Consider the following 14,042-nt stretch of genomic DNA (forward strand, 5'->3'; position numbering starts at 1 on the left):
CCTAGTGTGTTGAAGTGTTGTTGAGCAAGATAGTGGACCCCTAACTGCTACCCTGGCACATTCATCCACGATGGGTTATTTGCAGAGAATGAATTTCCCATTGGGACTAATAAGGATTTATTATCATTACTTTGCTGGTATTACAACAATTATTAATGATTATTATTATCATTATTATTACTATTATAGTTTTATTATTATTATTATTGTTGTTCAGTGACGTGCAGTCAGTGGAGGCAGGGGAGGCCGGGCCTCACCTGTCATCATGGAAGGAAAAAAATTTAAAATGAATATATAAATTAAATGGTTATATTTAAGTTATTTTACACCTAACTTCACCATTTTTAGTTTTTCTTTTTCAAAATGGCTGAAAAACAAATTCACATTTACCATTCAAATATGAAGAAGAGACGTGCGGTAACACAGCAACCGGCTGAGCACACTATGGATTGTACAATGATTATGTGCAATTTTTATGTGCAATTTTTTATGTGATTATGTGCTGCGACCATATTGCTGTCTCTGTGTATGTCACTATTAAAATTTTTAAACACCTTTAATATGTGAACTAAATCTATATAGTTTAGCTGATGCGTATAATGTTTTTCGTCAACATTAAGACATTAAGTGAGGCACGCAGTAACTGTGCCTCATGGTAGGGGGCACTGGTGATCCCAGGGATCCTTCTCACTACTCGGCTACAGAGTAATATAATTAGCAATTAGCAACAAGCTACAGTAAACGTCACTGTAATATTATTAATTTATTATCTAGACTGCTTCTCCTGCTCTCAGGATCACTGGGATGCTGAATCCCATCTGCAATCAGGCGTGAGGTGGCTTTAACCCTGGACCAGACATACAACTATTCACGCCCTCATTCACAAATCAAATAGAGACATAAAACCATTTTTATCATCATTACTCATATTAAAGTTTTATTTTTGATGGCTTTTGACACCACGTAACGCTTTAAGGAACTTGCTTGTCCCGTCCGTGGCGAGGGTTCGCTCCAGCAGCAGCACCAGGCCATGCTTCTCTGCCAGAAGAAAAACGCTTCCTTCAAGTTTTTTGAAGACTTTGCTGCTGAGCTCAGCCATCCCGGGTCCTGTTTATAATTGGGGTAATAAGGAGTGGGTGTCGGACGGGTAGATCAAAATCTACCGCTGATACTGCAGGATTTCTGACAATAATTTTGGTCTGTTATGCCAAAGAAAACACTGGAGCCTCTGGTTAGAAGCTGACTCTAAACACGCTGGAGGGATGAAATATCTTGTCTAATCTGGGACCATCCTGGCTCCCTTAGGAGGTTCAGCTTTGACTTATTCACTCCGCCACAAAGACCTGGTTAAGCAGGTGAAAACGAATGGAACGCGACTACGTCTCTGTCTTGTTACTGCCTTTTCCCCCCTCTTTTTCGAAGAAAATTGCTAAAATGGATTTTTCAGTCCAGCATATAAACACAATTCTGGGAGAAGTAATATTTAAAGGTGCTTTTGTTTGCAATGTTTGCTTAAGTTTTGTTCTTTTTCATGCTGATCCTGTGCTTGAATCCATCCCAGATGTCATAGGGTGAGAGGCAGGGTTCACCCTGGACCAGTCGCTGCTCCAAAATAAGGCAATATACTGTATATATAGCGGCATCCAACCATTCCCTATCTCTTTCACACAGTAAGAGATGAACTGTGGAAATCACATAAAGCCAAGCAGCTTGTTTTGTCTTTCAGCATCGAGGGAGTTTTTACCCTATCCTTGTTCCATCATCTGCGACTCTGTAAAGCGTTTGACAATTTGTATTTTGACTCTCTAAAGAAGTTCAGTAGATAAATTTGTGTTTGACCCGAAGCTCTTGAACCGCTCCTCACGTCGCCGCAGATATTTTGAATGGTAGTTTTCACACGGACGGAGTTACGCAGGCGATTTCGTCTCCCTGCGCCATTTCGGCAACCACTCTTGAGCGGATTCGCGGACAAACAAAAAAACGGGAAAAAAAAAAAAAAAAAAATCTATTCATCATATTGCCCCTGAACGTTTTGCATGGTTTTACATTGTAACCACAGGTGTGCATGTTTTTCAACGCATCCTTTCATTGGCAGAAAATATTTCACACAATATCTGAGTTCAGGAACATTCAACTGTCAATGACACGAACTACAAGAACGCAAGCCAACATCAAGGATCAAGCTTTTATTCATTTTCTATTCATCACAAAACCATGTACTGGAGGGTAATGAGAGGTTTTCACAGGATTTACATCCTGTAGAAATAGAGGCTGTCATATTTGTCATGACAACTAGAATTGGATTAAGTGCGGTGAAAGTCGGAAAGTACCTTCCTGGTTTCAGCACCTAGAATGCGTTTTTATAAATTAGGGTAAATATGTTTCCGCCCTTTTAAAACGATCAGTCTGGTAGAATTCACGGTTGGTTTTACGACGTTTTAGGGACAAATAAACCCGAGAAGATCTCATTGTCACCTGCGTTTGCGAACTGTGCAGTCAAAAACCCCTGAGGATACGATTACGCTTCCTACGTTTGTAAAAAACAAGGTGAAAAAAAACAACAAACTACCAAGTACTTCAAGATTGAAGTGCTTAATGAGCCTAAAAAGCCACATTCTCTGAATTTGCTTTGCTTAGCAACTGTGATTTCAGAAAAAAACTCCAGGTAGGAACCATTTTGGTAATCGGAGTGTCGCCCCTTTCACTCGTTCTCACAAAAACAACCGCACTCACGAGCCCGTGCACGCCTTGTACAGGACGTAACCAATATCGGCTGCGGTGACGGTAAATCGCTAAGCTCTGTTTCAACCTGCCGGTTGAGCTGAAGGGGCTGAGAAGCGATATGGTGTTATGGTTAATTACCGTGTATAATGTAATAACCTGCGACAAAAAGTGCCTGAGGTGGCAGTAGAACAGAAAGGCTGAAAGCAGCGATGCCATATAGTGGATTTGACTTAGAGTCAAGGGGAGGCAGATAATTTGTTGTAAAATAAATTATTCTTATATATCATTTCAAGGGGGTGGGGGTCATTTGTGTCCCCTGACATCATCACATCAGCTTCCTGAGTGACGGATCGGAACTGTCGATGAAGCCGAGCAATAATTGATAGAAGTAATATATTCAGGTTGAGTACCCTACGTAAGGGCCAGTAAGTGACACTCTTACATAAGTTGTTGTAATGTATCGAGTTGATTTTAAAAAGTCATGTTACCCGGCACTTGTGTTATTAGGTGATATTCTTAGACCCCAAAGGCGAGTCATTAAAGTGGAATTAAATCCAATATTCAATGGTTAAATTAAGCGATGTGACAAAATGGTGAACAACAATCGGGAAGCGAAATTTGTTCGAAACCGGTGAACGACGGTATGATACTACCGATCGGATCGCCATCTGAGAAAAGGTTGTTCTGGATAAATCAAATGGAATCCGGTAAAAGATTCACAGCTGCCCAGTGTTTCAGAATGAGTGTCTGCGGAGACAGGCCGATATTAAAGATAGTGGATTGCAGAATTTGATGCATCTGCTGCTTGGAGGAGATCATTAGTCAAGAGGGCAGATTCTGACCGATGGAACAAGGGAACTGAAAGCAGACCGGAATTTTAAGAGAAACTGGGTCTAGAGTGGTGTGATATGAGGTTTCTTTCTTTCTTTAGGGGGTGAAATCACAACTGCGTTTGAAAGATTGACCCTTCTCACCACTGCCCGGCAGACGACTCAACGAAATCTCGGACTAATTGTGCAAATGACGCATTATGGAGAGCTGAGCGAGCCGCTGAGTGCTTTCATGAGGGCGATAATATTTTGAGAATTCGGTTCGGCTGAGTGTGCAAGGGTGAGGAACAAGTCAAAAGTGGGTGGAGTTGCATCTACTTCAGAATGAATAATGAATATGAGCTGTCCTTACTTATCATCTCCTCGAACACTCGATTTCCTCACGGGCGGCAAAATATCCAAACCCTTTTAATCTTGCAACATGTCCCAATTAATGCTTTTACATACCAGCCGCGGATGTTATTAAACGGGATTTGATTCGCACGATCCGCAGCACGGCAACGGCATGAGTGAAGTCCTCCGTTACGCGTAACCGATTTCTTCGACGACATTGAGAGCATTGAATGTTCGCCGCTCGATATCTTTTTCAAATGTTCTTAATACTCCGGTCTTTCACCTTCAAAATGAACCCAGAGGTACTCAAGGGAGATGCATCGCTCTCGCTCGGGAAGCTCTGTCTCTTTCAAGACTCACACATGATTGAATATAACCTCTGACTATTTACATGTAATCAAAATCCCAGAAAGGACAGGGCGAGGGATTAGACGTCAGAGGAATCGTCCGGATACCTCCGACTGATTTTGTCACTTTATATGAGTATTACCTTTATTTGCTACCACACAGGGGACGCACTTAATGTTCTCGATGATTTTACATGAGGTTTCGTGGAAGGGTATCTGGCCACGCGCGACCCGTCTATCCAGGACCAGGGGACCGTAGTCCGTCTTCAGCCAAATTCCGAGGGTCCGCGGGGTGTTTTCGAGCCCAGGTACCCCGAAAGGTAAATGCATCGTGAATCATCCTTACCAAACCACCGAACACAATGTAACAGCGGCTTCAGTTCGAGCCTTCCCGGTAGTCGGAGCTCTTCATCCCTTCTCAAAGGCTAAGCCCACTCAGCCGCGATGAAAGTCATTACAGCCCTGCACGCTACAGAGCACTCGTGTCCATAGGGGGAGGCTTTTAACGTATTCTTAGAATTCTTCTTTCTTACTCAGCGGCCTCCTCACCGCGGAAGACCTTTGCATACCTGCACGCCGACACCACTGCAATCCCGCTGTGTGACTCACGATCCGACTTCGACCGGGGCTTGACAATATCTGGACCTTTCGACCCGGGTCGGCGACGTTTTGGCCACCCGCGAGAAAAAAATCCATCTTTTTCCAGCAGAGAATTTTTTTGCCTCTGACTTGAAGGTTCTGACTCCCCTCTCAGATGGAGCCTCCAGTCGCCCCGGTCCGCCAGACCGTAGGTATGATCTCTCACCTTCGTTTATACTTGAGAGTCAGGTCATACGAGAAAGCCAGGCAATCTACGGAAGCATTAGCATCTCCGGATAATTTTCATCTACACCCACAGGCTAAGGCTCCGTCACAGTCTCGCTGCTCTGCCTCCTCTTTGCAGCCACTCGGGTTTAACACTTCCTCAAAGTATTCCTTCCTCCGCTTGATCATGTACCCCAAGTCAATCGCCCTTGCTTAAGTGACCGCCCGGGCCGCGCCTTTCCGATCCTTTGGCGCTTCCTAAATTAGGGAAACCTCAATCCCGACAAGGTTTCACCTGAAAGGTTCGACAAAATGATGACAAAAGACTGACCAAAGTGAACTGATGCGTCATTGAGGGGTATTTTCGCTTACCGCCGTCCACCACGTTCCAGGGTTGTCCAGGCCGCAGTTGTCGCTGTACTCCAGGCAGCAGGAGTCTGGCACGCGGGTGGCGTTGTACACTTCGAACCAGTCCGTGTGGTTGGTCACTCCGCAGCAGCGAAACTGCATTACAAACGAGTTGAGAATTACGTCACATTTTCCTACATAATAATTTGTACTCCGTCCTGATGTCATTATTCTTCATCTGATTAATTTGCTGATCTGCTAGTGTTTCATGATCTATCCCAGATTATAGGATCTATTATCAGTGACAGGACATAAATGACATATAATCGACATTGTGTAACTTAACTTTGTTTTTGCTGATAACCTGAGTTTATTAAAATGGACATATCTGGCATTCAGGGTATAGTCAGTGTTAGTTTTTTGTAAACATCAATTTAGGTGTGCGGTACAGAAATTGCAACCATACAGTCAACTCCGACATACAGTCAAGTGATTTTTGAATTAAAATCTCAATGCATCGCGGCAAACGAAGATGGTGTTGCCGGCCGGCCTTACAAAGGTAACTCAAGTTATATTACACCGAACTGCAGCCCCCTTTGAACAACCCGCATATCATTTGTTTCCAAAATCATTTTCTTCCCTGGCTCCCCGGTAAGAAATCACGGCCCGCGCCACGTTTTAAATCACGAGCGTATTTCAGGAAACCATAAAGTGCCCCCCGGATGGTTGCGCATTCAGTGGACTTTGATTCCAGCAAACGATTTCTTCTCCACCCCGATGCCGCTTCTCGTACAGAATCAAGGGACTGTATGCTAATTTGTGACTTCCACGCCACCTCGGAGAGTTGGATGAGTGTGCGATTTCAGCAATAAGTGCGACGGAAAAGATCTGCGAGGTCTTTGCTCTGTTTCAAAACCGTTGCACTGTTTCAAATATTGTGTGTGTGTGTGTGTGTGTGTGTATGTATATGTTTATGGAGAGAGAAAGACACAGGAGAGGGGTGCTCTATGGAATAAATCCAGAATATTAAAATGTCACTTCACAATGTTAATAGATGATGGGAAATACTTCCTCTTTTGATTGATGGTACAATCGGCAATCGATGTTTAGTTCGTATTCAAATCTCCTTTCCGAAAAACATCCTTCGCGTACAGATGCTCGGTAATCAGCCGTTAAAATAATCAGAGCGAACACGGGGCTGCGGGCATCTGCTTTATTATCTCTTCGGTGACCCGCGTGCACGAAAGGAAGCACTGGGGGGGGGACCGGTGACAGAATGAGAACTCTCTTTATATGATCTTTATCTTGGCCAGACACTGACTTTATGGAGCCCCATATACACACCATCTCGCTGGTTTAACAAGGAGAACGGCGCTCAGTCGCACGTGCACACATATGTCATTAGCCGCCGAGCTGCAGTAACTATAAATGATCGCTCCGACACGTTTTTTGCATATATTATTTGAATAGAAATACGATCCTTTTTATATTTTATGTCTGCGCTGATACAGTAAGCCCCCCCCCCCCAGACACACTCAGAGCCTCACCAACCCCACGTTGGCCAGATTTGCGAAATGGAGCAAAACTACGAGTCGTATCATCGGATGTCGTAAATGGGCCCGGTGTCACCGATCTCTCCTCGCAATGTTTCCTGAAGGCTTCCCACCAGTTGCGGCATGCGTCCTCCGCTGTACTTTCCATTCCAGATCACCAATTAACGAATTATATTCTACCAGTAGCAAAAAAAAAAAAAAAAAAAAAAGCAAAGAACTAATATTCAGATGAAACGGAGCCGTAAACTAAGCTTACTTAAGAGTGTGATGTTTGCAGTTATCGGTTTTACTTTTCCAATCAAGTGTTTCTAACGGTCCTAAGAGATCTGAGGCAGTCTTTTTCATCCTCGTTCTTGTAAATGTCTGGATCCAATTAACATTAAATGGCGATGGCATTGCTTTGTCCTTTTTTTAAACACAAAATGTCTAAATTTAAATCAAATGTCCCTTCAACGGGCGACGACTCGTATTTAATTTGATGTGATCATTTTTGTGCGACTCGTGAAACCTTGCCAGCGGCAAAAGAAAGCGGTGTCATGATGAATAATGCAACTGGGATGTCATGTATCTCGGCATGTGACAAGGTATTTTGCATGAGTTGACTTGTTAAATGGCCTCTAAAGTTAAATTGAATGGGACGCTCTTGGAAATTCAGAAAAGAATGAAAGTTTTTTTCATCATCGCGACCGCAGGAAGCTGAAAGTGAAAAAAAAAAAAAAAAAAAAAACTTCTATGGAGCATCTGAGCTCAATGTTTTATGTCAATTCTAGTTCTTTTTCTTTTTCTTGCTTTTTTTTTTTTTTTTTTTTTCCCAAGCAAAACTCCCGCGCTTGGCTCTGCAGCGGTTGCATGTCTTACATCAGTTTGGATGATCATCCAGGCATTGGTCAAACCCACGTTGCCCTCTGTGCCGAAGAGCTGTAGGCCCTTCTTCAAATCCCTCTGCGCGTAGTGATCGATCTGAGGAAACAGGAAAATATTTATGAGAGAAGAAAAACCAAAAACATTAGAAATCAACCACAATGCTAGTTAATGGTACCAGGAATGCATCCTGTGCTGTTCTATTGACGCCACTCTTGCATCCGTCTTTTCACACAAGCAGATGGACGAAATAAGGCGACTCGTGGGTTGCTGCGGTTTTGGAGTTAGCAGTTTCAGGACGGCGGTCCTCAGACCTCATCGAGCTGTGTTTTGTGCAGTGCGCTCTCATTATGGTCATCCAATTCAAGTGGTGCTTTTGAGCGAAAAAAAGGATCTCCTGGAAATTATGTGTTCCGACGAGTTGTCAAACTGACCTGAGCACCTGTTATTGAGTTATTTCAATCTAAATTATGAATTTTTCAAAAAAAAAAAATGTTAACAATGTTGCACTTTATTCTATGAATGAGATAAAAATCGAGATAGCTTTAATCTGCAACAAGCTAATATAGTCATTTTTGTACCCTTTAACATTTAACATGCCCAAATTATCAAGGCCTGGCGAGGTCTGCGTGTATGCGCATGTTAGCGCGGTTTGACCCAAATTAGCATGATTGGGGAAAAAAAATAACGTCAGCCGCAGAAGAAACATCATCGGCACGTAACCATTACGAAGTGCGTTGTCGATTCTGGAACTTCCTGTTTGGTGTCTGTCGATTAAAAAATAAAAAAAAATTCCCCTTGCGTCTCACAGAAAATCCCCCAGTGGGTTGCGATGCGTGACAGCTGATGTGTTTGGGCTTAATTGTTCACCGTGTGACCAGAATTTTGATGTTTATATTTATTATTGAGTGTTCGATAAACTGGTAATACATTGCCACTCCAACAACACTATGGCTGCGCTTCTCCCACACCGCTACATACATTATATGTAATATATACATAGATATACATAGCTGCAATCTTGGCTCAGCGTGACAATCCTTTTTTTGCCCCCGTCTAAAAGCATTTCCTTTATCGCGATCAGCGCAGCAGCCTATTTTCCCGGTAATCGTTTCATTTAGGTGTCATCTTCCCCGAGTCATTCACGGCATTCACCGCGTTTCGTCACATCGGCGGTTCTCAAATATTTTTCACGGTTGCAGGTGGGTGCAGATGGGAACATTTCTCTTAACAATAAGTCGAAGCGTGTCCCCACTCTGTCTCAATTCGCAGGCACGGGTGCATCGTAGGATTTATTATGTGATTTTTGTGTTTACCTACAAATCACTGCAGAGGTTAACCTTCCCTCACCTCCAACAATTTACTGCCGTCGCTCAAGTCCACTGTCCACATGCCTCTTGTTGTTCAAGCTGTGCCCGGCATGTTTACCTGTTTCCAATTCATGTCAAAACACAACTGAATTCTTCTGTTTACTCAGTGAGAGAGGTGCAACTTTGCCGTTTACGTTTCTTGTTTTATGTTCTAACGTTTACTTGGTCAAAAAGTCAAGTATTGAATCATATTCCCTTTTCTTTTCTGGCAACAATATTTCTCTTGGTGTCTTACTCTTACTCCTCCCAGGTTCTCAGGGGCCGTGGCTTCATGCCCAGCATCCACCATAGTTATTTTAGTAATATTACAGCTATTATTGTATCATGTCAACTTTTAGCATGTGACTGTTAGTGCGACTGTTATTATTGGTAGCCATTTGTGCCTGGCCCTCCCAACCCTTATCTTAGTTACACTTTCTAACTCTCTGTTCATCTCTCTCGCTTTCTACCCCAACCGATGGAAGCAGAAGGCCGCCCATGCTGATCTGGGGTCTGTCTTACATTTTTTTATTCTATTTCTTCTTCTTTTTTTTTTTTTTTTTTTAAATTTATTTATTTTTACTGTTTATACAATTGTCTTTCTTATCCTCCCCTCCCTTTTTTTTTACTGTTTGTACAATGTTCTATTATCATTTATTATTGTTATGTTTTACTTGTAACTCTGGCACAACAATTACCTTCGGGATAAATAAAGTTATTCTTATTCTTATTCTTGTTCTTATTCTTACATGGTGGACCCTCCTCTCCAGCATGCCGTAGTAGACTTTACTGGGAGCCTGGGGAGTATTATCCCCCTGATGTTGGATCTAAAATGTATCAAATGTTTGGGTTCGGGTTAGGGTTAGGGTCATATGAATATGAATAAAATCCCAACTCAGCAACTTTGATCACAAAGAAGCATGGAAACGGCAGAAAGATGGCTTTCTGCCATCATTATCACACTTGAAAATGTTCCCATCCTGTTATTGTAACACATTAAACAAACCTATTATGACATAAACACAAGGCGTCAAGGATACGAGCGCCTTCTATCACACCTTTGCAGCCGTCGGCTTGACAGTAAATACAAATCATAGGCGCTTTGATTTGCATTTACATGTGAAAACGGCATATATAAAACACCCATTTAACATCCAAGCCGCTAATTTTTCTTTTTCATTCTTTCGTTGAGATCTGTTTTCATCTCGTTTTAATACCATCCTTTAAAAGCGATTTCTCCACATGTACCATTCAGTGTTGATGCTGTTTGTTGCACATTGAGCCTTATTACTCTTTCTTTTTTCATTTGAATTCATGAATTATCTGCACCGCTTTTACTGCAAGCAGGAACCGAATCTAAGCCGGGCGGGAGTTTCACCCCGGACCAGTCACCTGTCCGTCACAGGACCGCACATACAGACATCCACTCTGTTGTCGACGCCCACGGATGATGTAGTGTTCAATTACCCTGCCGGTTGTTTGTCGACCCGCGAGAGGCCGTGAGGACTTCACACAGAAAAGCCCCGGTGACTAGGAACCTTCTCGCGGGGAGTTTGGACTGCCGACCGCTGCAACCCATTTTCTCATACATAATCATTCTTCAATTGACCCCCCGACTCGCAGTCGCTGTATTTCATCGCGTCATACCTAGAGAAGCCAGACTTCCCCTGGCAACTGTTTACTCATTTAGATTGTCGATCCAATCAGACATCAATCACGCCCATCGCCGCCGACCTTGTTCCATCCTCCGGTTTTCGGGCTCTTCGCGTGTCAGAAACCCGACACATCGCCGAGTCTTCCCCATTAGCCCGTCCTCGAACGAATACGTCCTTGGTTTGTCTCCAAACAGCGGCCTGTCTCATGTGGACGGACTTATAGAGAATCCTTATTATACTGCATGTGGAACGAGGTTTTGTTTATTTTACTTCTACGCCGCATCCTCCTCTCTGGCCTCGTGGTGACATGGCAAGTGTTTTTATGCGGCGGATGGGTCTAATTATTTGTTTGCCGACGGAGGTGTGGTTTAAGGGAAGCCTTGCAGTTGTTTACAACTGCTGCTAGGACTCTCTACGCTAACATTTTTTTGATTTTTTTTTTTTTTTAACAGAGAATAGAAGGGATATTATCTGATCTGATAAAAGCTATTATTATGCACTGTGGTGTCAGTCTTCATTTTTAGGTCACAGCCTACTCTGGATGCTGTATTCACCAGCATCTACCTTCAAAGTTTGTGATGTGGTTAACCATATGATAAGTGTTTAAGTCAGTTTGTGGCATTTTTTTTTTCATTTTTTTATTTCTTAAATTTATTTTTCGGGCTTGTTTTTCGTTTATTGCTGTTGGCTGTTGGGTTTCAAGGTAAACCCTCATGAAACCTTCTCGATCTTATCTCGCCTTGATCCCAGTACACTACTGAAGGCTATCTATTTTTATTGTTTGGCCTGAGAGTTGCTCACTTATCTAAAAACCGGTCAGTAAACATGAGGGGGTGTTTCTCCGATGCAGTTGTGGGCGGTTGCCCGGTTGCCAGTAAATTGTCTGTGGCCGGTTTTACGACTTGTTGGCTTTGCATTTGGGCTCTATGAATTTCAACCGGCCTTGCAGCGGTATTCCGAGTGTCTACAGGATTACATGGGTTTATTTATATGAATGCCTATACCTGGAGAAATATGGCTTACACACAAGCCTGGCGGTAGTTCACTATAGCCTTAATCTTTTCATTTTTTATACCGGCAAGATTTTGACCAAGTATAAGATTTTTTCATAAAATAATAATTCTAAGAAATATTTCATATATACAGGTAATTGTGTGCCAGCTAATATAATAAGAGAAAATTGAATGGTTTCATCAAAAAACAGCTGCTTGAAAATAAGCAACACCCACTTTGGACTGTAGACCAGGAATACTTAACTTTTCATTTTATTTTGCTTATTACTTACTTATTACAGGCCATTAATTCACCAGATGTACGGTATAATTAGAAAGTCTGTCTCTGTAGTTCCTCATTCTGCATCACAATATGTAGAATGTGTTTTTTTTTTTTTTTTTTTCTCCTCTGTCTGAGTAATGGAGACAGAAAATACCAACGGTCCGAGAAGTCTTATGCATCCTAAGAGGCTCTGGGAAAAAGTCAGATTTTGCAGCAGCATACAAATTAGATCATGAGAAATTAGAAGCTTTTATTGTGTAATATTCAACTGCTAAAAAAAGGGAAAACATAAAATATAAAATTACAACATTGTAATATTTCTACAGCTCAATCAACCTACCCTACAATGGAATAAATATCTCAAACTTTGTGACAACCCACATCTCCTGCGCATATATGTGATTTTTATTCTCCCCTAATCTAAGGATGACTAAACCGCATAAATACAGAGTGGGTTAAGGAACCATTATATTTGCCACGGCAGTTGATTTGGTCACAGTAAAAAGAAGTAAAAACATTCAAAGGTAATAAATACTAGGTGTCTGTGTGCAGCCGTTTTGGTAGGCAGCGTAATAAAATAAGGGGACCAGAAGCCCCAAAGGCAAAGGTGACCCGAATGCTCAGCTTGTATTCCCTCCACTGTAATTACAACCCGTCCATTTGTGCAATCGTCATATTCTAGCGTTACAGGATAGAAACACCGTTCCACAAAGACCAAGAAAAAAAAAAAAATCATTAAGCAGCAAGTAATTATTCAGCTGGATGTAAGCAAATAAAAGATAAATGGTGAAAATAACTGTCCATGAGAAGACGTAAATGCACCGCTCAAAACGGCTTTTATTTTCATTTTACTTACAACACCGAGGCTAAAGTTGCCTCAACTGAACAAACTGCTGTTTGGTTGTTCTTACACAATCAAACAGGGGGAGGGGACAAAATAAGCGACGCGACTAAATGCAGATTTAAGTGTAAAGTATTACTTCATAAATGAAATGGGTGTATTGTTCATGCTCTGCTTGCTACAACTTGAAAACAATGTAGTTTGGTACTTCGAAATCTTTGAATAAATGCTTGAAATAAATTTGTATTGTAATCAGGGCTTGGACTTAAACACATACGTTTATTGATAACAGAATTTTTTTTTTAGCATGAAAGACATGGCAAGAAGAAATTTAAAAATTTGAAATTTAAAAATTAGGATGGTTGTATAATCGAAAATGCAGTTTTTTGCACTTTATGAGGGAGGGAGTTGGCCTATCACAGGAGCCTCTAGCCTTCATTAGCACCTCAGTGCGAAACATATTGTAGCTAGCAGGTAATATCATATTTTTACAAAGACGCGGGTTGTTAATATTAACTTTGCGGCAGAAGATATCATCATTTTTGGATTAATGAGCACAATTTGGCCCATTATATTTGGAAAGGGACACCATTTTCATGATTTTGGCTCTTTATGCCACCATACTGGTTTTGAAATGAAACAACAACAGTGGAATCGAATCGCAAACTTTAAGGCTTAATTCAATTGTTTAAGTTGGGTTGAACAAAAATCTCTGATTAAACATGTGGGAATTATAGCTATTTTTATGCAGACGCTCCTCATTTCAGGGCCAGATAAACCCCAAGTAAAATTTTACTTTTCAATATTTTATTGGAAACTATGGACATCACCAAACTCTGGGTTTCCTCCTTTTTGTTGCTTTTCCAGGCTTTTACTGCAACCGTCTTCAGTTGTCGCTCGTTTGTGGGTCTTTCTGCCTCAAGTTTTGTCTTGAGCAAGTGAAATGCATGCTCCATTGGATTGAGATCTGGGGATTGACTCAGTCATTGCAGAATATTCCACTTCTTTTCTTTAAAAAACAACCCCGGGTGGCTTTTGCAGTATGTTTTGGATCATTGTCTATCCGTACTGGGAAGAGCTGTCCAATCAATTTTGCTGCATTTGGCTGAATCTGAGCAGAAA

At 41.8% G+C, this 14,042-nt stretch overlaps 1 protein-coding gene across 9 annotated transcripts in view; it reads right to left on the bottom strand.

Moving 5' to 3' along the window:
• The window catches only part of tspan4a (tetraspanin 4a), a 160,962-nt gene that overhangs the window by 9,301 nt on the left and 137,619 nt on the right, over window positions 1-14,042 (bottom strand). For all 9 annotated transcript variants that reach the window (XM_086144058.1, XM_086144062.1, XM_086144061.1 and 6 more), the window contains 2 exons: window positions 7,798-7,899; window positions 5,411-5,542 (listed from right to left, as the gene is read on the bottom strand). In XM_086144058.1, coding sequence (XP_086000184.1) covers window positions 5,411-5,542; window positions 7,798-7,899 — 234 coding nt within the window. The remainder of the gene's footprint in view (window positions 1-5,410; window positions 5,543-7,797; window positions 7,900-14,042) is intronic.

This window comes from Fistularia commersonii, chromosome 3, assembly GCF_037954325.1.
Source record: "Fistularia commersonii isolate RoL2024-O1a breed Wild chromosome 3, RoL_Fcom_v1.0, whole genome shotgun sequence".
Lineage (NCBI taxonomy): Eukaryota > Metazoa > Chordata > Actinopteri > Syngnathiformes > Fistulariidae > Fistularia > Fistularia commersonii.